At 41.4% G+C, this 25,965-nt stretch overlaps 1 protein-coding gene across 3 annotated transcripts in view; it reads left to right on the top strand.

Moving 5' to 3' along the window:
• The window catches only part of xylb (xylulokinase homolog (H. influenzae)), a 283,379-nt gene that overhangs the window by 62,864 nt on the left and 194,550 nt on the right, over positions 1-25,965 (top strand). For all 3 annotated transcript variants that reach the window (XM_059971798.1, XM_059971796.1, XM_059971797.1), the window contains 4 exons: positions 6,603-6,675; positions 8,877-8,995; positions 16,953-17,034; positions 19,436-19,476. In XM_059971798.1, coding sequence (XP_059827781.1) covers positions 6,603-6,675; positions 8,877-8,995; positions 16,953-17,034; positions 19,436-19,476 — 315 coding nt within the window. The remainder of the gene's footprint in view (positions 1-6,602; positions 6,676-8,876; positions 8,996-16,952; positions 17,035-19,435; positions 19,477-25,965) is intronic.

The following is a 25,965-nucleotide window of genomic DNA, read 5'->3' as shown; positions in this document are numbered from 1 at the left end:
CATCCAGCTCCTGCTCCAACTCCCTAACTCGGTCTGATAGGAGCTGCAGCTGGACGCACCTTTTGCAGGTGTGGTCATCAGGGACAACTGTGTTGACCCTGACCTCCCACATACTGCATACGGAGCACACCACTGCTCTGACTGTCTCCCCCATACCTGAACTGGATTAATAGAATGTCTAAAAAGCACCTAGCGACCTTACCTTCTTCCCCTCAGCGAGCAATCACACAAGCTTACCGAAGTCCCCTTACGCCAAAGCCCACTTAGCCAAAGCCCAGGACTCTGCTTCCACGGACTTCGCTGCCCGCTCTGAAAAGAAGTCCTGCCTTTTAAAGTGCGCGCTCGACGCTGACGTTACTCGCGCCTGCGCAGTTCCCCCTCCTCCACAGGTATTGACCAGGTAGGCTTAAATCCTACCTACACGGTCGAATTCTCTGAGCTCCCAGCTGAATCACAAGCTGTAACTTGCTCCCGATTCAAATCTGCAACAGCATGAAAAATGATTACTCTTACTGCAGTGATTGCATATTTTTCCATATGCTGGACACTTTTTAGGTTGGTGCTCCTACCCACAGTGATCACAAAGTTTTTTTTTTCTTTCAGATGACGTTTTGCTCTCTGTCGGTTTCATTGCCATTTTATTATTTTTTCTAACATGTTTGTGGTTATTCACAGCGTGTACGCTGCAGTTCTCAATAAAAAACTCTATATCACAGTCTCTGAAGCTTTGCAGAGAATCAAAGCTTTTTCCAAATCTACGTCTGGTTCTCTTAAGCGTCTTTCTCTCAGGCCATTATCCAGAATGCTGCAAACAATTCTGTCTTTACTGAGAGAGTCTGTCAGTTCTGCAAACTCCGCATGTTTTACTGCGGTTTCTCAACTCGGTAATAAATTGATCAATTGTTTGACCAGCTTTCTGCTTGCATGTAAAGAATTTGTACTGTTCATACGTCACATTGTGCTTCGGTAAACAAAATGCTTCAAACTTGTCGATTATCACTTTTAGATTCAAATTATCTCCATTCTCAAAAGTAAAATGGTTATATACCTTGATTGCGTCGTCCCCATTACGTGGAGTAGGATTGCTGCTCTCGTTTTTTCCAATTTATTTTCTGCTCCGGTCGCCAATAAATAAATTTCAAAATGCTGTTTAAATTTTCTCCAGTTCTCTGCTACATTACCAGTCAGCTGAAGTGTTTTCGGAGGTTGCAACCCTTCCATTTGTAAAGCTGTTAGCAAACGCTAAAAAAGTTTGCGCTCTTTTTTTCTCGATTATCTTTGCTTCTCCTGTGTTTAGCGAACGTATTATTCTTCCAGACCAACTTCTGACACCATGTTGTGTTCTTTATGCATACCATGGGTTTCTAATAACAAAACATATTCTGGAAGAATAGAAATAGAACTTTTATTTACAACAGCAAGCAGCAACCATGTTTTACACTGCCATGCTTTCTAGATCATTCTGTCATTTCTTCGCAAATCACGTACTTACATGTGACGCTTGATATCTCCACAGATGGCTCTGGGGTTGTATTCACTGGAATTCAGAAGAATAAGGGGTGACCTCATTGAAATCTAACAAATGGTGAAAGGGCTTGATAGAGTGGATATGGAGAGGATGTTTCCTATCGTGGGAGAGGACTAGAGGATACAGCCTCAGAACAGAGAGGCATCCTGTTAGAATGGAGATGAGGAGGAATTTCTTTAGCCAGCGAGTGGTGAATCTATGGAATTCATTGGCATAGGCTGCTGTGGAGGACTGGACTTTATGTATATTTAAGGCAGATTTTGATAGATTCTTGATTGTACAGGGCATGAAGGGATACGGGGAGAAGGCAGGAAATCGAGGCTGAGGGGGAAAATTGGATCAGCCGTGATGAAGTAGTGGAGTGGACTTGATGGGCCAGATGGCTGAATTCTACTCCTATGTCTTAAGGTAACAACAAAGTGCTGGAGAGGTAGCAGCATCAGCAGAATCCTCCAATGCCAATATCTTCTCCATTGCAAATATCCTCAGTGTCATTAAAACCGAATAATAATGAGCAAGAATTCTGAGATTAAGGCCTGGGGAGATCTGCCCCAGCTCCATCTTCCTCAGATATATCTGTCATTTCTCCCAACAGCCATAAATCTATCCACCTCTGTTTTGAATGAACTTGTTCACTGAACTTCCATTGTGCTCCAGGGTACAGAATTTGACAGAATCCAACACCTTGTATAAATTCACCAGTAACACCATTGTTGTTGGTAGAAGCTCAGATGATGATGACGGGGCATATAGGAGCGAGATAAATCAGCTGGTTATGGGGTGTCGCGACAACAACCTTGCACTCAACATCAGGAAGACCAAGAAATTGATTGTGGACTTCAGGAAGGAAAGTCACGAGAACACACGCCAATCCTTCTATAGGGGTCCTTCGGCTGTCAAAAGGGTGAGCGGGATCAAGTTCCTGGGTGTCAAATTCTTTGAGGGTTTATTCTGGGCCCAATATATTGATGGAATTACAATGAAGACACACCAGCAGCTATACTTCATTAAGTGTTTGAAGAGGTTTGGTATGTCACCAAAGTCTAGTAAATTATTATAGATGTACGATGGAGAGCATTCTGCCTGGTATGGAGGCTGTCAGAGGCTGACAGAGGATTATAGACTCAGCCAGCTCCATCACAGGAATGCCCCTCACCACCATCAAGGACACCTTCAAAAGGTGGTGCCTCAAGAAGACAGCATCCATCATTAAGGACCCTCACCATCCGAGGGCATGCCCTCTTCCCATTACTATAATCTGGAGGAGGTACAGGAACTTGAAGATTCACACTTAATGGTTCAGGATCAGCTTTCTCCTCCATGCTACCAGATTTCTGAGTGGCCAGTAAATGCTCCCTCTCTATTCTTCTTTAGCACAAATTATTTATTTTTTATTGTAATTTCAGTAATTTTTGGCTTGTACTGTACTGCTGATAAAAGACAACAAATTTTATGACACATCAGTGATAATAAACGTGATACTAATTCTGACCTTCTGAGTTAAAGGAATGTCTCTTCATCTCAGACCTGAATTGCTTACGCTTTATTCTGAGACTGTTTTCCCTGTACATCGCCAGAGGGAATCATTCTCCCTGTAGCCACCTTTACAGGCCTGTAAGAAATCTATAACTTTCAATGAGTTCACTTCTCATTCTAGTAAACTTTAGAGAATATTGGCCACGACTTCAGTCTCTTCTATTATGACAAACATGTCATCCCAGAAATCAGTCTAATGATTCATCATTTTGGTACCTCAGTGTAGGCAAGGAACCTGAAACAGTATAGGTGCAGTCCAGTCAAGCTTCTGTATAATTGTATTATTCTTACACTTAAATCCTCTTGCAATAAATGCCAGTGTACTATTTGCTTTCTTAATTGTTTACAATATCATATTTTAGTTGGAATTGAAAAAACATTCAGAGTCATTTACATTCCACTATTTCTTAATTTATACACAAGGCCATAATTGCACTGAGTCAGCTTTGAAGGTTGGGCCACATGATTCAGCCACTGAACAATCTAGTGTGTTCTCCCTGGAGACAAAGGAATCACCAGGAACTTGGAGGCTTTTCATTAAGCCAGCATTTGCTGTTCACCATCAATGTTGGCAACCAATTAAACATTGACAGAGATTTTTTCTCAGAAACTGCTTTCTAATTTTTACCGCCTATGCCTCATGAGTTTCATCAAATTAGTAAAGAAACCCCTGAGGTTATTCTTAATTGCAAATTCTTAGTATTAACTGACCAAGACAAACCAGCAAACATTCTTTGAATGGAAAGTGAACAAGAATCTGAGTGTTGGTTCTGGCTAACAATAGCTGACAAGAATAGCTTGAAATTATTTAATATCTCTCACATTCTCAGGACCTTCCAGTGTGCTTTTAATTGCAATGAGGGAGTTTCGAAGAGTGCTCATTATTTTAATGTAGGGAACTTTTGCATACCCCTTCTCCTTGAAACCAGAATAAACACTGCACTGAGTTTTGATCACCAAAGTATCTTTGCTTAGTGGTCCTATTGTCACATTATGTTTCCAAAGCGTGCTGAAATGATTTTCCACTTTAAAATTGCTGTCCAAATCCAGGTCATTAACTTTTGTTTTGGGGTGCCATTTAAGTTGTAATCCTGTAATTTAGTTATTTTGGAATATTCCTGCTTGGATTTCTGTGATCTTTATTGAATAGACTTTAGTGTTGGTACATTGGACACTTCTTTGATATTGTTCATTGTTCATTGTCGGATTAGGGAATCAGAGTCAGAAGCAGGTTTAATATCACTGGCATGTGCCATGAAATTTGTTAACTTTGTAATTGTATTGCAATTTTGTGTTGCAGTACATTGCAATACATGATAATAGAAAAAGGAAAACTGAATTACAGTAAATATATATTTATAAACTAGTTAAATTAAATAAGTAGTGCAAAAGATAGGAGATTAAAAAAAAAAGTAGTGAGGTAGCATTCAAGGGTTCAATGTCCATCAAGAAATCAGTTGGCAGAGGGGAAGAAGCTGTTCCTAAATTGTTGAGTGTGTGCCTTCAGGCTTCTGTATCTCCTTCCTGACGGTAACTTTGAGATTGTCCTGGGTGGTGGAGGTCCTTAAAGATGGATGCCACCTTTCTGAGACATCACTCCTTGAAGATGTCCTCGATAATATGGAGGCTAGTACGATAAATTTTACAACTTTCTGCAGCTGACTCTGTAGGCATGATTAGCAATCTGTCTTTATTTGTTCTAGTATTTAACATTTGCAGAAAAGAAGGCAATCATATGGCCTAACTGATCTTTGCTGCTTGAATGCTCCACAGTGACCTACTCCCTCATTATCTTATCACACGCCATTAACATATCTCTGATTCCAAATGAATGTATCAAGCCATTACCAGTAATTTGCATTCATCAGCATTCGCTAATGATTTGATCCTACTTTGAGTTGGTGAAATGTTAGGTAACAAAGTAGAGCAATTAGATTTTATCAAACTTGAATGTTTTTAAAATTGCATGAACTGGAATTTGAGATTGAAAAAGAACCTGTAGCCAGTGTAGTAATTATAACCTTAGCTTTGACCATCAGAGCAGAATTAGGCCAATCAGCCCACCAAGTCTACTCCACCATTCTATCATGGCTAATTTATTATCCCCCTTAACCCCATTCTCCTGCCTTCACCCCGTATCCTTTGACACCTTTACTAATCAAGAACCTGTCAACTTTCACTTTCAATATATCCAATGATTTGGCCACTACAGATGACTGTAGCAATAAATTCCATAGATTCACCACCTCTGGCTAAAAAAAATCCTCCTCATCCCCGTTCTAGTCGGATGTCCTTGTATTCTGAGGCTGTGTCTTCTGGTCCTGGTTTCCTCCACTACAGGCAATCCCCGAGTTACAAACGAGTTCCGTTTCTGAGTCTGTCTTTAAGTCGGATTTGAAGTCGGAACAGGTACATCTGGTATTATTTAGCGTCAGTTAGTCAAACATTTGTCTTAGTATATAGTATATATTTTACCTTTATGCATATAAAATGGTTAAGAAATGTATGTATTTCAATAATTAAACCACTACGTTGCTTAGTAATAATTGTAGCTTTCATTAGGGCAAGGCCTTTCACATGCTCCATTATTCTCACTTTATCCTTTAAAATTGTTCTGATCGTTGACCAACTGTAGCCTGATGCTTTTCCAATGACTGATGGTGTTTCACCTCTTTCCGATCGCTTTATTATTTCCACTTTATTTTCAATTGTGATCGTTTTGCATTAATAGAACACATTCAGCAGCAGTCCTAAACTGCACTGAGACAGGTTAAATGGGACAAGTGGGGGTGGTGCTGACTGGAAAAGGGGGGTCAGGGTGAATCTTGCTAAGAAAAATTTAAGCCAAATACAAAGTTACACACTCAACACAGTGCTAACGGCAACGACTTAAAATGACAGATGGTGTTGTGATCTGATGTAAAATGGCGGATGGCGTTTTCCTTCCTCCACTTGTAAGTACGAGTCGTTCGTAAATTGGACATTCATAACTCAGGGACTGCCTGTATAGGAAACATCCTCTCCATGTCTTCTCAATTTTGGCCTGTCAGTAGATCTGCTGAGCTCCTCCAGCATTTTGTATGTTTTTCTTTCAATGTCCGATAGGTTCAAAGAGGTTATCTTACATTCTGCTAAACTCCAGTGAGTACAGGCTCAGAGCCATACATTAACCTGTTCATTTCTGGGATTATTCTCATGATTCACCTTTGGATGCTCTCAATGACAGCACTTCCTTCCTTAGATAAGCGACTCAAAACTGCTCACCAAGTGTGGTCTGACCAATACCTTATAAAGTCTAAGCTTAACATTCCTGCTTTTATGTTTTAATCCTTTCAAAATGAAGGGAATGAATTGACTGAGGCAAGTATTTCGTATCTCCACCATCATTTAAAACGATGCCGATTGTTTTCAGTGGTTTGCTTAATGCTGTTATTTCTGATTGTTCTGATTGATCATTGACCCAGATTGAATGTAAGCTGAGAAAATTTTAATGCTTGTTTCTCAATGGTCTGTGAACACTGGCCCTCTTTCTTTCCAGAGAATCTCTCTAGTCAGCAGCTTTATTGCTTCCCTGTTTCTTGGAAACTATGCAGCAATTGATTATAGTGATGGTAAGTGCTTTCTCTCACAGATCAGTTGTTTAAATTACTCCCATCATTTGAGCACTTGAAGTTTGATTAAATGAAACAGCCCTAAACGTACTTGGAGCAGGAATGAATCATTTGGACCAGCATTAGAATGAATCTTATCACTTACTGATCTTCAGTGTGTCAAGTCAAGCTTGTTATTGTATGCACAAGTTTGGTGCAGTACAAGTGCAGTGAAAATTTTGCTGGTAGCTGTATCAAAGGTACATGCCTAGATTCAGACAGTACATAGAATCAGTGAGAATATAAGAAATAGGAGCAGGAGTAAGGCCTGCTTCGCCACTCAATAGATCATGGCTGACCTGGCCATGGACTCATCTCCACCTACCTGCCTTTCACCCATAACCCTTAATTCCACTACTATGTAAAAATCTATCCAAGCTTGAATGATGCAAAAAATTACACAAGACAGTGAAGTATAAAGGAGAAGATGTAGCACAAAACATAACACAATCAGCGTCAAGTTTGTGGTCTGAAGTGTTCTGTTGCTGAGGTAGGATTGGGGTTGTTGAGGTCAGTTCAAGAAGCTGATGTTTCTGAGAAAGTAACTACTGTTGGATCTGGCTGTGTGAGGGCTGCCTCAATTAGTAAGAAATGAACATAAAACGTAGAACAGTACAACACAGTACACGCCCTTCAGCCCTTGATGTGGTGCTGACCTTTTAACCTGCTCCATGATCAGTCTAGCTTTTCTCACCCACATAACCCTCCATTTTCCTTTTAGCTGTATGCCTATTCTGAGGCCTCTGTCAGTCAGAGATGACCATGGATATTGCATCCTAGCTATCTAGATACGCAAGCCAGGGCAGTACGAAATGGAGAGCAAACTGTTGCCCATGTAGCAAGCTCTCCCTCTCCACACATCTGATGGACCCAAAGGAATGGCAGAGACCGATACTGTTTGGTACCAGTTGCCTTACAACAATTGCCAGTCAGCATTGAACTCAGTGTAGGACTGCCTGAGGGACTCCAGCTCTGGAATTTTCCCTCTGGGTTTACTCCCTAAGCCCTCCCCGTGAGAGGGTGTAGCCGCAAAGCAGTAGAGGTTTGGGATCAGAGTTTTCTTTCCCCTAGGTAAGCTGCCAAGCCCCATCTGCATGAAGTGACTGGTTTTAAAGCGCCAGTAAACCACCTATTAAGAGTGTCTTAAATGTTGCTAATGCATCTTCTTCTACCACTACCCCTTGGCAGCGTGTCCTTGCACCCACCACTCTCTGTGTTACAAAAATTCCCCATCTGATGTTCGCAACCCCGCCCCCCCCCCCCATTCTTCAATCACATTAAAATTATGTTCACCCTAAGGAAAAGGCACTGGCTGTCCACTCTGTCAACGCTTCTTATCATCTTGTACACTTCTATCGATATCTTTAAACTGAATAAAATAAACAATTATTGTACGTAGCAAGGATTCTGTGATAATTTGGAAACAATTTAGATTTATTGTGCACCACTGGGTATTTACATCAATCTGTATTTCCTCTGATTTGACAATATCCTAATTTCTAAAAACAGGTTAATGCCCATTTAGTTTGTTTAACATAGCATTAGGTCATGGACTGTTAGGATGGGAAACAGTTTTTTTCCCCTGGCCATGAGACTACTGAACTCCCTGCCAACACCCAGATCTCATCACATATGAAGTGCCAATCGTAACATAAATGCACCTTATTATTTGTTAATTTATTTTTTGGTGATATATATGTCGTGTGTGAGTTATATATATTGTGTTACGCACCTTGGTGTGGGGCAGGGATTCCCAACCTGGGATCAACTGACCGCTCAGTTAATGGTAAAGCTCCAAGGCATAAAAAAGGTTGGGAACCTCTGCTCTGGAGGAACATTGTTTCATTTAGTGGTAACAGATCTATGGTTAAACTAACAATAAACTTGCACTTGAACTTGTCTCCAACTTATCATTGCGAAGTCATAGGCAGATATGAGAACAATTGAAGTGACTTAGTTATATTTCTTTTCAACATTGTAAGTGTCCCAAGAGGATAATTTGGAAGTTAAGTAGTTATTATCCAGTTGACATAATAATAAAAAAAAATGGTGACTGAAATGGAAGTGGAAGTAGCAGTGAAGATCACATTTTATCTATCTAATTCTCACTTTTTTACTCACATGGCTGTTTGTCACATCCTTTCTGCTTTTTTTCTCTCTAGGTTCTGGTATGAACTTGATGGATATCCGTACACACAAGTGGTCACAGCAGTGTCTTGATGCTTGTGCTCCTGGTCTGAAAGAGAAGCTTGGTGTCCCACTGCCATCGCACACTGTATTGGTATGCACTTGTGAAAATTTTAATACACTGTTGTTTTAAGATAACTGCAGTAATGCCAAGGCATAGAAAATGGACCTCTAAGGAGTTGTTAAGTGCCTGGAAATTGAATTGCACAGTTGCAAAATTTTGTGTTTATGTAATTCAATTTTAATAAAAATAAACAAATAGAAGTCAGAGGCTTTATTGAAGTAGATCGAGATTCGAATATTTTTTCTTATTCAGAAGTCTTCTGTCTGACAAGTAATGCACACGGTGATGTTCATTGAAATTCTGTGCAGGTCTGTACACTATTTCTAGGATTTTCTATGATATGCGGTTGACCTGGTCCATAGTCTGCAGAAGATGGCTTCCAATGCAACTTACTAAGATTCTATGCTATTTAGAAGGGGAGCCCACTATCCTGTGGTAGTGTCCCCAATTCCATTCCCAAGTTCACCACCTAAGCCAGTCTCCCAAATCCTGCCATGACCTGATGGTCACCCTCCCTTGACACCCGGGACAGCACAGTGCTGTTGTCTCAGTGCTCCAACAGTAGGTACGGTTCTGGTCTCTGGTGCTGTTCGTGCGGAGTTTGCACGTTGCCCCTAAGACCACATGGGTTTTACGCAGAGGCTCCTGTTTTCTCCCATGTTTCAAAGGTGCAAGTTGGTAGGTTAATTAGGCACTGTGAATTGGTGAGTGGCAGAACCTTGGGAAATTTGACCAGAATTTTGGTAGAATAACAAATGAGAATAGTACATGCTTAACAGTTGTGGCAGTCTCTGTTTGTGCCAGACTGTGATTCTATGAACTGGTATTGGTACCAGACTTGAAGTCAAATGCACCTCAACTTGGAAGTGTATTGGCTTCACTGCGCTGAGTGGCAGTTCCAGAGTGCAATAAGTTATCACCGTCACCCTCTCAGTGGTGCTTTCAGTATAGCCATCTTCCATGAATGAGTAAAGGAAAGGTCCTGTTTTCCACAAGCTGAGCTAGCATTGGGATAAAGGCAGAAACACAGAATCACTGAAAATGAGCAAAGAGTTCTTCATTTAGTCTGTAAAGCCTGCTCTGCCTTTCAATATGATCACTTTCGATTCTCTGTATTAAATTCATGTTCTTGCTGTCTCATCATGCCTTTTGTTTTTTCAGCAATCTATTTATCCTCATCTGAAATGTACATGGTGGCATGGCCTCCAAATCCCTCAGGTAGAGCTTTCACATGTTCACTGCTCTAGGAATGAAGATATTTCTCCCCATGTCAGTCCCGATTATTTTACTCTGTATCATCGTGAGGCTGTGACTGAAACAGCCCCCACCCCTACTGAAATTTGCATATATCTTTCTTCATTTCCTCCTTCTGTAATACAGCATTGCTTCCACTTTCCCACCTCTACCTTCCATTCTTACCATTTCTTGTACATTCTAGTGGATACAGCCTGGTTGACCCAGTCTCCTCATCTGACAGCCCCAGCTTTTCAGGAATCAGTCTGGTGAACCTTTGTTGCACTCCTTCTCTGCTAAGTAAGAAAGGAGACCAAAACTGCACCTAATTCTCCAGGTGTATGCTGACAATATTGCTGGGAATGTTGGCCCGGAATGATGTTGATATTTGATTATCCTTCTAACAGATTTGGAGAATTTGTAGAGATGGTGTGAGAGATAACTCTCTAGTACTTTGGAGATAATCTAAATCTGCTGTAGATGATCAGAATTTTGGCTGCATTTAGGAGGGCATAGATGCTGATGCTCTGTAGCTTTGCATTTGGCACCTGTTTTGAAGACCATCTTCTATCATCCTTTTTCTCAGTTGACTAAAGCCAATTGAGCACTGAAGATAATAGGTTTCATTTTTGATGCCTACCTTCTCTGAGTGGTGCCTCCTGAGACACTTTCATGTTTTCCAGGGACTCGCTATGAGCCTTTATTACTGGACGGCTCTATTGATGTATTACCATTAAGAAATTAAGTCATTTGATGAACATGACTATGAAAATGTCCCACTAGTCACCTTCCTCTCTTTGTACTGGCTGTCTCAGCTCTCTACTCTGAGTCTTGATGCAGGGGTTTGACCCAAAACACCAATAGTTCCTTTCCACTCACGGATGCTCCCTGATCAGCTGAGTTCCTCCAGCAGATTGCTGCTTCAGATTCCAACATTTGCAGTCTCTTGTTCCTACAGCGAAAATATTGATTTCTATATCCAATATGTGAATAGAAATAGGAAAAATACAGTGTATGGGGGATCATGTTCTTAGGTATCTTTGCTTTAGGTGTACACTTTGGAAAAATTGACCAAGAATGGAGCTTGGCTTCTGAATGTGCAGAGATGCGATGATACTGCAGCTTCACTGCTGAGGTTGGGCTGACCTTTGTTCTGAAGTGGAGGTAACAGAGGCGAATAGTTTACGATCAGTAATAGAGATTGCAATCACTTTGGTGGGAAGCTTAATGGACAGAGAGTGTGGACAAAGGTCAGGGTGAAGATGTAATCTTGCTTCTCAGCACTCTGTAATGAGATGGGCTCTGTCGTGGGCCAATGAGTTAGGACTGTAACTTGCATACCTTCAGGGAATACGGAGACAAACTCCTGCAAGCAGCTTTAGTTAAGGGGGTTGATTCTTCACACTAGACTCACCTCATGTCACAAATACAGTCTGAGGAGCTGTCACAGAGGAATAGAACATAGTTTGCACTGCAGCACCGCTATGTGGTCAAAACACAGAAATACAGAAACACAAAAATATATCTACTTTATTTTCAGGTTCTTAATGTTATTGATAAAATCAGCATTTATTGGCAGCCCTAATTGTCCTGGAGAAGATGGCGATGAACTCTTTCAGTTTCACAATATTATTGGGTAAAGAGTTCAAGGACTTAGAACCAATAATGATGAAGAATTAATGATAATTTTCTAAGTAAGGATGTGGAGTGGCTCCTGTGGATGGTGGTGTTCCCATGCCATGTTGTCCTTGTCTTTCTTACTGAGGGAGGCTCTGGTTTTGGAAGGTCTTATCACAAAACTTTTCATTAGTAGAATGTATGCTTATTAAGCCACTATTTGAGCCTGCTGTAGTATTTAACATGAACAACCTAAATAGCTAGGTTCCTACTTTATTTTAAATCTGGTTCCTACTTTATTCCCAAATTCCTTGATACCTTTAGCTTTTAGAACTACTTGTTGAATAAATTTAGTAGTGTTTCCTCAGCTACCTTCTCTGGTGGAGAATTCAACAGATTCTTCACTCATTGCATGAAGTAATTTCTCTTCACCTTGGTCCTTTATCCACATATACTGCATCAGCCATGCATTTGCCCATTGACTCAGTGCAAGTCATTATGGAGCCTCTCTGCATCCTCTTCATACTCCCATCCAGTTTTGTATCGTTTGTAAACATTAATTCCCTTATCTAAATCTCACTTAAGAAACAATTAGACAAGCACATGAAAGGTAGGGTAAGGAGAGGTACAGACGATATTTTGGCAGATGGGGTTAGTTTGGATTGGTATCATGTTTGGATTGGCATGGACAGGCTGAAGGTCCTGTTCTATGCTTGTACCATTTAATTTTCTATGTTCTTAAATTGTGAATATCTGATGTCTATGAAGTAACCACTTCAAAGTAAGTTTATTATCAAAGTATGTATTTGTCACCATAAATTACCTTGAGTCTTTTTCTTGTAGGTATTCACAGTAGAACAAAGAAATACAATAGAATCAGTGAAAAACTACACAGAAAGGCTTATAAATAACCAAAATGGAAAATAAGACAAAATGTGCAAATACAAAAAAAAACAGACTCAATCTCATCTGTAGAGAGCTTGTAAGTGAGTCCATTGTTTGTGGAATCAGTTCAGTTCAGTTGAGGTGAGTGAAGTTATCCACACTGGTTCAGGAGCCTGATAGCTGTATGACGATGCTTCCTGAGCTTGGTGGTCTGAGACCTAAGGCTCCTGTACATCCCTCCCGATGGCACCAGAGAGATTAGAGCATGGACTGGAAGATGGGGGTTCTTGATTATAGATGCTGCTGTCTTGTAGCAGTGCTCCTTGTAGATGTAATCAATGGTGGGGAGAGATTTTCTATTCTTGGGTATTGGAGTTTCCATTACCAGGCTGTGACCACAACTCAGAAAGTGACTCTTTTATTTCCAATGCTTGTTTTATTTCTAATGCCTGCTTTTACTGTCCGTCCATTTCTCTGTTCCTGTCAATGTGTTAACCCCATGCTTTAATTTTGCACACTGATCTGTTATATGAGACCTTGTCAAAAACCTTTTGAAATTACAAATACACCATGTCTACTGGTTTGCTTTTATTCATTCTATCTACCACTTTCTCAAGAAAATCTATCATACTTGTCAAGTGCGATTTTCCCCTTTCATAATTCCATGGTACTCTCTTCTAAGTATTCTGCTATTATACCTTAAACTATTATACCTCCATAGAGAGAGTTAAGTGCTTTAAGTTGCTGGGGAGTTCTCGTCACCAATGACATCATCTGGTCCCTTAACATCAACTCCCTGAACAAGAAAGCACAGCAGCGCCTTCACTTCCTAAGAAGATTGAATCAAGCAAGGCTTCCCACCCACATCTGAACTGCGTTTTACAGGAGCACCATTGAGAGCGTCCTGAAAAGTTGTATCTCTATCTGGTATGGGAGCAGCTGAGCATCGGACTGGAAGTCACTACAAAGGGCTGTGAGAACAGCTGAGAGGATCTTAGGGGTCTCCATTCTATATACTTTATATGATTAATAATGTTGTATACATGTATATAGTTAAATAACAATAGACTTGACTAAATATTGGACTCCTGCATTTTACCTGTTACTGATGTCGTGTCTATACCATTATCATTGTCATTATTATGTGCTGTGTTGTATGACGCAGGGGATCATGGTCTCATGACCATGATAGTTCTTGGCAAATTTTTCTACAGAAGTGGTTTGCCATTGCCTTCTTCTGGGCAGTGTCTTTACAAGACGGGTGACCCCAGCTGTTATCAATACTCTTCAGAGATTGTCTGCCTGGTGTCAGTGGACGCATAACCAGGACTTGTGATATGCACTAGCTGCTCATACTATCATCCACCACCTGGTCCCATGGCTTCACGTGATCCTGATTCAGGGTGGAGGCGGAGGGGCGCTAAGCAAGTGCTACACCTTGCCCATGGGTGACCTGAATGCTAGTGGAGGGAAGGAGCACCTTACACCTCCTTTGGTGGAGACTTATCATCAAAGAGACTAAAAGATTTTTAAAGTGAATTTATTATCAAAGTATGTATATGTTGCCATATATTACCTTGAGATTTACAGGAAAACAAAGGAATACAATCAAAACCATGCATAAAAAAAGACTGACAAATGTGCAAAAGATGACAAACTGTGCAAATTAAAATAATACTGAGCACATGATTGGTAGAGTATGTCTGTAACTTGTCGAATCGGATCAGTGTCGTGGTGAATGAAGTTATCCATGCCAGTTCAGGAGCCTGATTGTTGTGGGGTAATAAATGTTCCTGAACCTGGTGGTGTGAGACCTAAGGTTCCTGTACATCTTGTCTGACACTAGAGGCGAGCAGAGGGCATGGACTGGATGGTGGGAGACTTCGATGAATGCCCACTTTCTTATGGCAGTGCTCCATGTAAATGTGCTCAGTGGTGGGGAGAGCTTTGCCTCTGATGGACTGGGCTGTATCAACCACCTGTTACCCTTCGGGCCCCTAGGGTCACCTAAACTTGCACATTACTCCAGGTGCCATCTCACCAGTGTCTTGGACAATTGAAACATCATGAACTAACTCCTATACTCAGTGCCCTGACTGTTGAAGGCCAACATGCTAAATGCCTTTTTCACCACCTGTTTACCTGACACATTGCACTAGTTTGACATTACTATGTGTGTCACCATATACTTAACTGTATTGAAAACCAGTCCTTGGTCCTCTTCTTCGCAATCAGCAAAATCTAATTTTGTATCGTCTCTAAACTTGCTAATTATTTCTTATGCATTCAAATGATTTATATAAATATCAAGTAAATAATCTACCTCATTATGACCCATTTTATATACTTGCACTTCATTTTCTCTGTGGTTAACACCATTCTACATTCTGTTATTGTTTTGCCTTGTACTAACTCAATGCACAGTTGGAATTAATTGATCTGAATGAACTATATGCAAGAAAAATGTTTCAATGTACCCTGGTACAGTACGTGTGACAATAATCAAATTGCTGATTTAACAAGGGTCCAAAGACAGACCCCTGCAGTACACCGCTAGTCATTGTTCTCCAGTTTGAGGAAAAAACCTTCAACCATTACCCTCTCCTTTCTACCTCCAAGCCAATTTTAAATTCACCTGACTCCCTGGATTCCATGGGACCTTTCATTCCAGACCACCTTGCCATGCAGGATCTTGTTGAAGGCCTTGCTGAAGTCTAGATAGACAGCATCCACTGCATAGGTGATGCCAGAGACAGGTCAGGTGACACCACGTTTGACACATTTGAGCTCCATCATGGCACTAGCCACTGCACCATTGACGGCATCTTCAAAAGGTGATGCCTCAGAAAATGTGGCATTCATCATTAAGGACCTGCGTAACCCAGGGCATCCTCTCTTCTTATTACTACCATCAGAGTGGAGGCACAGGACACATACTCAATATTTTAGGAATAGCTTCTTCCTCTCCACCAACAGGTTTCTGAATGGTCAATGAACCAACTCATGAAATGGGGACACCTCTTTTTCCCTTATTAGGGAGAGAGGGAGCCAGTGGTATGTCGAATCACTGGGTGAACTGCAAGTCTGTGTCTCTATTGATTCTTTTGCTGCATGCTTGAGTGCTTGGTGGAAGGTGAAGATGCTTTTTTGCTGTTCATTGTCTTGCTGCTGATTATGCGTAGGAGGGAGGAGCTGGGGGGGCTTTGGGGTTCTAACATTTAAATCTCATTCATTCTTTGGGACACTCCTTTGTTTCTGTGGATGTTTGCGAAGAAAAAGCATTTCAGGAAGTATATTGTAAACATTTCTCTGACATTAAATGTACCTGGTGAAACCTGTTGAACATTACCTCACTATTTTTGCCCTATGTATTTACGTTATTTTTAAAATGTATTACTTACTGCAAAACACAAATTTTACAACATATTCAATGGTTCAGTTTAATATTAGAGAAAATATACAGTATACAACCTGAAATTTTTACTCTTCACAGACATTCACAAAGCAGAAGAAAGCCCCAAAGGACGAATGACAGAAAAATGTTGGGACCCCAAGGCACCCCAAAGCACCCCCTGCCCCTCCCACAAGCAACAGCAAAGTATCAACCCTCCCCAACTTGCTCAAACCTGATTCTCATTCTGACCTCCCATTCGTTACTGCTGTTAAATATAATGGCAGGATACTAACATGACAAGAGTGGCCTATGCCCCTAAACATTAAAGTAGGTGTGATTATATGTGAATGGTGACCCTGTAGTGTTGCTGAACTTGTGGGGAAAAATAAATAGTTCACTTGTTTTGATTTTTAGTGATTTATTATGATTTAGGGCGCCTTTAATTATATATTTTAAACTGATGTAATCTTTTCCATTTCTTATTAACTATTTAAACAGACTTGGATAGTTTAAGAATATTTATTTCTATCAGAAACATTTAGCTTTAAGTCCTTGAAGAACTTTGATAGTGGTGAACTGTCAGAGGAGACTAGGGAATTTCTGGGGCTGGGTCTCACAATCGTATACTAATTTAAGATACTCCTCAGGGCAGGAGGGGCAAGTTGGATGATCCTCTGTACCCACCAGGATGGATTAGAATAGATCTAGGTAGTGGGCTTGACCCTGGCCCATTCTTTTTGGAGGTAGCTTTGGTAATTAAGTGATGTGAACTATCACATTTGTTTTGTGTAGTGATGTGTCAGTCCAGCTGTATGTACAATGTTTATGGTTCTAAGATTCATTCTTCTTTCTATGTAGGGGTCAATATCACCATACTTTGTGAAACGGTTTGGATTTAGTTCCGAGTGTAAGGTCATTGCATTCACGGGAGACAATCCAGGTAAGATTCCAGTTTTCCGCTTTGAAGCAAATGTCAACTTATCTCCCTTAGCGTCTGCAGGTTACACAGATTTTGTGTATCTGTGGACATAGAGTTCCACTGGACAGAGTAAAATGGATCTAAAAGCTTTTAGTACAGATGACTTTCCACTAGGAACAAAATTTATATTGTTACCATGTAAACTAATTCAAAGTTCTAGACCAGCAGGCACAGCCTCAGAATACAAGAAGGTCCCTTGAGAACAGAGATGAGGAGGAATTTCTTTAGCCAGAGGCTAGTGAATCTGTGGAATTCATTGCCACAGATGGCTGTGGAGGTCAAGTCATTGGGTATATTTAAAGCTGAGGTTGATAGAGTCTTAATTAGTAAAGGTGTCAAAGGTTCTGGGGAGAAGGCAGGAGAATGGGGTTGAGTGGTATAATAAATAAGCCATGATGGAATGGCGGAAAAAAACCCAATGGGCCAAATGGCCCAATCCTGTTCCTTTGTTTTATGCTCTAATTGCTTTCCTTGTTTCTTACTATTTTTTGAGTTTCTACATCTCATATTTTCAATAGCAGAGGTTGGAATGGTTGGTTATGAAATTAGAGTGGACTCATTGACTCATAGAGTGGAGTCCTGACGAAGGGTCTCAGCCCGAAACGTCGACAGTGCTTCTCCTTATAGATGCTGCCTGGCCTGCTGCATTCCACCAGCATTTTGTGTGTGTTACTGGACTTACTGAGTTATCTTTTTGAGGGGAGGATATATTGGCAGGCCCACATTCATTTTAAATTCCTGTTCTTCAGAAAACTGTGACAACTTCTCAACTGCTGCTGTTATCGTGATTGTACTCCCACAGTGCTAGGTTGGGGCAAAACTACATGCACGCTTAAGTAAGTTGGTAAATTGGGATTTGTTGTACTAGTAGAACCAGGGTCTGCTGTCTAAACCAGCCTTTTGAGATTCTGGAACTTGTACATTTCTTAGCACTGGTGCTGTAGCAGATGGCTAATAGGTTCCCACAGCAGAGCTGCTGAATCTTTTCCCACAACTAGCACTGTTTTCTTCCATTTGAGTGATGGAGATCTGAAACATGACAGTCTCCTAACACTGTGCAGTCCCCCAAGATTTGAAAGAGAGAAGTTAGTGTTTCAAATACATGTAGTTGTTCTGAATCCACTTTGATGAGGGATAGACATCAAATATATTAACTTGTTTTTTCTATTTCCAAATGCTAACCACTCTTTAGTGTATTAATGATTCTCAACTTCTCTGTCCAGATTTCTGAAACTAATAGCATTTCATATGCATTATTCTTTCAGTTTTAAGACCCATGTTTCTTCTACAACTGCAAATAATTTTCTCATCTTTAGAATAGCAGGAATACAAGACAAACAAGTATCACTTGGGGCACAATTGGTAACATTTATACCTCTGAAACAAATTGATTGTCAGTTAAAGTCTCATTTGAGCTCAAATTTCTAGATTAGAACTGAAAGGATACTCGAAGTAACATAGTTATCAAAGTACGTATATGTCACCATATGCTATCCTGAGATTCATTTTCTTGTGGGCATTCACAATAGAACAAAGAAATACAATAGAACCAATGATAACTACACCAAAGGTGAACAAAGAACCAAAGTACTAAAGAAGACAGACAATTCAAATATAATAATAAATAAATAAAAATATTGAGAATATACTGTAAGTTGTAGAGTCCTTGAATGTGGGTACATAGTTTGTCAGATCAGTTCATTGTTGCGGTGGATGAAGTTATCCATGCTAGTTTTTAACCAGAAAACCATCTGGTCAACAGTTGAATTTAAAATATCCCATAGTACTATTTTGTAGGGGAATTATCTGTTGTGCTTTGGTCGATGGTGATCATTCAACAAACATCACTGAAACAGGTTAGCTTTTCTAGTGTATCACATTACTCCTTGAGGGAGCTTGCGTGTTGGTTGGTGCTTTTAACTTATTCATTATTTGCACCGTGGGCATCACTGGCAAGTAATTTATCACTCAAACTCCATTACCATTTCAGAAGACATTTTAAGGATCAAGCATATTTATGTAGGCTTGGTGTTAGATATTGATCACCAGTCCAGATATTTAACTACTGCACTACCACCATTTGCTATATTAAAACAGTCTCCAAAACTACTTAATTGGCTGTAACACACTTTTGGGGTTATGGATGAGGTAAGGAAATCACTATGGCCTAGTAAGACTGTTCATTGAGGAATATACAGTATTTTATGAACATTATAATGAAAATACATCAATTTTTTTGTCTTTGACTTGAAATCTTTGTAAGTAGATTTTTTAGCTATTAATGAAAATAGTTGCATTAAATATTTTAATGTAATGCAGTAATAAATATTATTTATAACAATTTCACCTCTCTGTCTTACAGCATCACTGGCTGGAATGCGACTTCAGCAGGGAGATATAGCAGTGAGTTATTTTTATTGCTGGAGAACTCTGGATAGAGAGTTAAAACAATTAAGACCATAAGACATCGGAGCAGAAGTAGGTCATTTGGCCCATCAAATTTGCTCTGCCTTTCAATCACGGCTGATTTATTTTCCCTGTCAACCCCACAACTGTGGGGTTATCCTATCCCTATTATGTTGGAAGCAGAATGGGTTGAAGGCAGATATTCAGGACATAGGACCATAAGGCATAGGAGCAGAACCAGGCCATTCAGTTCATCAAGTCTGCCCCACCACTCCATAATTGCTGATATATTATCCCACTCAACCCCATCCTCTTGCCTTCTCCCCTTAGCCTTCAGTGGCCTTCAGTTCTGGTCGCCTCACTACAGGAAGGATGTGGAAGCCATAGAAAGGGTACAGAGGAGATTTACAAGGATGTTAGTCCTGACGAAGGGTCTTGGCCCGAAACGTCGACAGTGCTGCTCCTTATAGATGCTGCCTGGCCTGCTGTGTTCCACCAGCATTTTGTGTGTATTGTTTGAATTTCCAGCATCTGCAGATTTCCTCGTGTTTACAAGGATGTTGCCTGGATTGGGGAGCATGCCTTATGAGAATAGTTTGAGTGAACTCAGCCTTTTCTCCTTGGAGCGAAGGAGGATGAGAGGTGACATGATAGAGGTGAATAAGACGATGAGAGGCATTGATTGTGTGGATAGTCAGAGGCTTTTTCACAGGGCTGAAATGGTTGCCACAAGAGGGCACAGGTTTTAGGTGCTGGGGAGTAGGTACAGAGGAGATGTCGGGTAAGTTTTTTTACGGAGAGTGGTGAGTGTGTGGAATGGGCTGCCGGCAACAGTGGTAGTGCATACGATAAGGTCTTTTAAGAGGCTTTTAGATAGATACATGAAGCTCAGAAAAATAGAGGGCTATAGGTAAGCCTAGTAATTTCTAAGGTAGGGACATGTTCGGCACAGCTTTGTGGGCCGAAGGGCCTGTATTGTGCTGTAGGTTTTCTGTTTCTATGTTTACTAATCAAGAAACTTTCAGCCTCTGCTTTAAATATACCCAATGACTTGGCCTCTACAGCCATCTGTGGCAATGAATTCTGCAGATTCACCACCCTCTGGCTAAAGAAATTCCTCCTCACCTCTGTTCCAAGTGGGCGTCCTTGTGTATGGAGACTGTGCACTCTGGTCCTAGACTTCCCCACTATGGAATCATCCTCTCCATGTCCACTCCATCTAGTCATTTAAATATTCAGCAGCTTTCAATGAGATCCACCCTTGAAAATTCCATTGAGTACAGGCCCAGAGCTATTAAACACTCCTCATATGTTAACTCTTTCATTCCTGGGATCATTCTTGAGGAACCTCCTTTGGGTCCTGTTCAATGCCAGCATACCCTTTCTTACATGTGGACCAAAACTGCTCACTGTACTCCAAGTGCAGTCTGACCAATACCTTATAAAGCCTCTGCCTTACAATTAAGAAAAAGAGTACTTCATTTTGACATTTCTCTTTAGCCTGCATCAAAACAGATATTCAGTGACAGTATTTCTAAGGCTGTTCATTTCCAAGTTCCTTTTGTTATGCTCTTTTATCAGTGCACCATAGTGGAGAACTGGGTGGTCATTTGAGCATCTGCTATTAATATCAGTGCGATGTCGAAGCTGGATGAGAGTAAATGCTGGGTTCTTTAAATCAGTAATTTCTTTTATGTGTCTCTTTTGTAAAGTCTAATAATGGGAAATAATAAAGGAAGTGATTTGCAATGAATACATAATTGGTGGAGCAAGGGGACTCCGTGGTTGTAGAGCAGTGTGAGAACTTTTACCGGTGAGTTCCTACTGGATTACTTTGTTTAATAACTTTACAAATAATCAAAGAACAAGGAATCAGAAGCACAGTGGCTACATGTTCAGATTATGCAAAGCTTGTAATAGTAGTAGACTTGAAAAGTTATGATGAGAGATTCCATAAATGGTATATGTTTGCACTGCAAAAGGGCATCTTGAAGTTGTTGCTGCTTTTACATAGAACAGTTCAGCACAGTAACAGCCTTTTGACCAATGTGCCAACTATGTTGCCGGTCTGATTCTCAAGTGGCATGGTCTTGAATTGACTTTATTTCATATATCCTTCACATACCTGAGGAGTAAAAATCTTTACGTTATGTCTCCGTCTAAATATGCAATGTGCAAATTATAGTAATTTGTACATTGTACATAAATAGGATATAGGAATCTGTTAGTTTTGCGAGACCATGGATTTGCGCCTTGGAAAGTTTCCAGGGTGCAGGCCTGGTCAGGGTTGTATTGGGGGCTGGCAGTTGCCCATGCTGCAAGTCTCCCCTCTCCACACCACCCATGTTGTCGGAAGGGCCGATACAGCTTGGTACCGGCGTCGTCTAAGTGCCTTGCTCAAGGGTACAACACGCTGCCTTAGCTGAGACTCGAACTAGCAACCTTTGGATCACTAGACCAACACCTTAACCACTTGGCTATGTGCCAACACAATAAATAGTATGTAGAGTAAGATAGACAACAGAACAGTCAATATAGCTTAGAAATACAATTGTGCCAGTGTGAATTAATCAGTCTGATGGCCTGGTGGAAGAAGCTGTCCTGGAGTCTGTTGGTCCTGGCTTTAATGCTGTGGCATTTTTTCCCAGGTGGTAGCAGCTGGAACAGTTCATGGTTGGGGTGACTTGGGTCCCCAATGATCCCTCGGGCCCTTTTTACACACCTGTCACTGTAACTGTCCTGAATAATGGGAAGTTCACATCTACAGATGCGCTGGGCTGTCCACACCACTCTCTGCAGTGACCTGCGATTGAGGGACGTACAGTTCCCTCACCAGGCAGTGATGCAGACAGTCAGGATGCTCTCAGTTGTGTCCCTGTAGAAAGTCCTTAGGATTTGGGGGCCTATAGCAAACTTCAACTATCTCAGCTGAAAGAGGCGCTGTTGTGCTTTTTTTTAACTACACAGCTGGTATGTACAGACCAAGTGAGGTCCTTGGTAATGTGTTTACAGAGGAACTTAAGGCTGTTCATCCTCTCAGCTCCAGTTCCTTTGAGGTCAATAGGGGTTAGCCTGACTCCATTCCTCCTGTAACCAACAACCAGCTTCTTTGTTCTTGCGATATTGTTTTCTTGATATCGCTATGTCACAACGTCAGGGTAATGACTCCTCCTCTGTTGGCTGCCTGGTTTTTATTTGAGATAAAGCCAATCAGTGTAGTGTCAGCAAATTTAATTAGCAGGTTAGAGCTGTGGGTGGCGACACAGTCATGGGTATGCAGAGAGTAAAGGAGGAGCTTAGGACACAGCCCTGTTGAGGATGAGAGGGGCAGAGGTGAGGGAGCCCACTCTTACCACCTGCTGGTGACCTGACAGGAGGTCCAGGATCCAGCTGCACAAGTTAGGGTGCCGGCTGAGGTCTCTGAGCTTCTTGTCGAGCCTGGAGGAAATTATAGTGTTGAATGCTGAACCGTCATCCAAGAACAGCATTCTCACATGAACAACCTTTGCTAGATGTGTAAGGACGGTGTGTAGAGCTGTGGTTATTGCATCGTCTGTCAATCAGTTGCGTGAGTAGATGAATTGTAGGGGGTCCAGTGTGGGTGGTAGCAAGCTGCAGATGTAGTCTTTGACCAGCCTCTCAAAGCATTTGCTTATTATTGAGATGAGTGTGACAGGATGCCAGTCATTCAGGCACATTACCTTGGTCCTTTTAGGTATGGGGACAATGGTGGTTGTTTTGAAGCAGGAGGACACTCTCCACTGGGAGAGGGGGAGATTAAAAATGTCTGTAAACAGACCTGCCAGTTGTGCCACACACATTCTGAATACCCGCCCTGGGATGCCATCCAGTCCCGCAGCCTTGCAGTTGTCCACTTGTTGGAAACACCTCCGGACTTCATCCTCAGAAATGACCAAGGTGCAGGTCACATCAGTGGCTCTTCTCAGGGATTCGGTGTTGGCAACATAGAACTGAGCGTAAAAAAAGATTTAGCTCATCTGGGAGAGAGGCAACGATGCTGGCAACACCACTGTGTTTAGCTTTGAATTCTGTGATGGTGTGCAGACCCTGCTATAAGCTATGCATGTTGTTGGTGGAGAGTTGTGTCTGGATCTTGTCACTGTATTGTAGTTTCACTTCCTGGATGATTTTGCGTAGATCATAGCTGCATTTCTTGAGTTCCTGGTGGTTACCGGCAGTGAAAGCTCTGCCTCATGCAGTGAGAACAGCATGCACGGAGCTGTTGATCCAGGGTTTCTAGTTTGGATAGACCTTGTCCAATTTTTGGGGGACATCGTCCTTGATGCACTTCCGGATGAAGCTTGTGACCCCTTCCGTAAACTTGGAGATGTCCTAATCACGAAAGACATTCCAGATGACGTCTTTAAAGCAGTCCTGCAGCATGGGGACTGATTGGTCGGACCAACAGTGGATGGTTTTAACTACGGCGGCCTCTTGTTTCAGATGCTGCCGGTAAGCCAGTACTGTAGTGGCTAGTGAAACGCCTTATAGCACCTCAGTTGGGGTTCAATTCCTGTTGCTGTCTGTCTTTGAGAAATTTGTATGTTCTCCACATGACCATATGGGTTTCCTCTGGGTGCTCTGGTTTCCATTCCAAAGATGTTTGTGTGGGTCAGGGTTAGTAAGTTGTGGGCATGTTATGTTGCCACTAGAGTATGGTGATACTTGCGGTCTGTCCCCAGCACATTCTTGATGCTAATGACACATTTCACTGTATATTTTGATGTACATGTGACAAATAAAACTAATATTTATCTTTGATCCCATTGGCTTGTACCTGGTCCATATTCCTTTACTCTTTGCTTGTTCATGTGTCTGAATAAATACCTCTTGTACGTTGCTATTATATCTGCTCTAGCAACTCTGCTTGCAGCATGTTCCAGACTCCTACTTCACTGTGTAACAAAAACTTGTCTCTCAAATCTCCTTTAAGCTTTCTCTTGTAGATCACCACCCTACTTGTTTTGCCACTTTCAGGGCGCAGTGAGTCCAAAACATTACAAGACCCTGTTTGTTGTCCAGAGGAGTAGAAAATGGGAACACTAGCTAAGTTGAGCTGATATATCAATGGTTAGGTATCATCGATGAATTTGAAGATGGCATTGACGTTGTGCTTAGCCACGTGCATGTACAGAGAGTAGAGCAGGGGGCCAGCTATGTCGACAGGTGACAAAGTGCACTGGGATTGGATCTCTGTGTCAGCAGGAGGCTAAGGACACAATGGAGTCCAAGCCTGGAGTTTGGGGGTCCTGTCATCGGTTAGTCTGGGGGTTGTTAGCAAAGCTTGAGGCCTGAAGGTTGATCGGAAACTCAGAAAATTGAAACCCGATGGCCAGAGACTGGAGATAGAAGACAGAAAACCCGGACGTCTGGGACTAGAGAAGTGTTTGTGGGGGGTGGGGGGTGTAGAGGTGGGATTGTTGGAGGGAGCAGCAGAGCTTGTTTTGCTGTTGTTGTTTTATTGCTTGTTGTGTTCTGTGTTGTTCTGCTGAGCATTGTGGGTGTGCCATGTCGGCACTGGAATGTGTGGTGACACTTGCAGGCTTCCAGCACACCCTTAGGTGTGTTGAATGTTAATGAAAACGATACTTCTCACTTTGTTTTAATATACATATTGTAAGTAAATCTGAAGTTATAGAAATGGAAGAATAAAATATTTAGAAGGGGCTTCCTAGGTGGTAAAAGATATACTGATCTATAATGTTACAAAAACATTTTATACTTGAGAGATGATAATGCTGCAATTGTTGCTTAACCCTATTTGGTGTGACAATAAGGCAATGAATTTCTTTACGTAAACATGAAGAAATCTGCAGAAGCTGGAAATTCAAGTAATACACACAAAATGGTGGTGGAATGCAGCAGGCCAGGCAGCATCTATAGGAAGAAGTACAGTCAAAATTTCAGGCCAAGACCCTTGGTCAGGTCTATCTGAAAGAAAAGATAGTTAGAGATATGAAAGTGGGAGGGGGAGGGCAAATCCAAAATGATATGAGTTGACAGGAGGGGGAGGGATAAAGCTAAGAGCTAGAAAGTTGATTGGCAAAAGGGATACAGAGCTGGAGAAGGGAAAGGATCATGGGACAGGAGGCCGAGGGAGAAAGAAGGACAGACAGACATACTTTATCGATCCCGATGGAAATTGGGTTTTGTTACAGTCGCACCAACCAAGAATAGTGTAGAGATATAGCAATATAAAACCATAAATAATAAAATATTAATAATAATAAGTAAATTATGCCAAGTGGAAATAAGTCCAGGACCAGCCTATTGGCTCAGGGTGTCTGACACTCCGAGGGAGGAGTTGTAAAGTTTGATGGCCACAGGCAGAAATGACTTCCTATGATGCTCAGTGTTACATCTCAGTGGAATGAGTCTCTGGCTGAATGTACTCCTATGCCTAACCTGTACATTATGGGGGGAGGGGAGCACCAGGGAGATGGAGAACAGGCAAGGAGTGATTGT

This window comes from Hypanus sabinus, chromosome 6, assembly GCF_030144855.1.
Source record: "Hypanus sabinus isolate sHypSab1 chromosome 6, sHypSab1.hap1, whole genome shotgun sequence".
Classification (NCBI taxonomy): Eukaryota; Metazoa; Chordata; class Chondrichthyes; order Myliobatiformes; family Dasyatidae; genus Hypanus; species Hypanus sabinus.
Note: the sequence above shows the minus strand (reverse complement) of the source record. Positions and strands in the feature narration are given on the sequence as shown.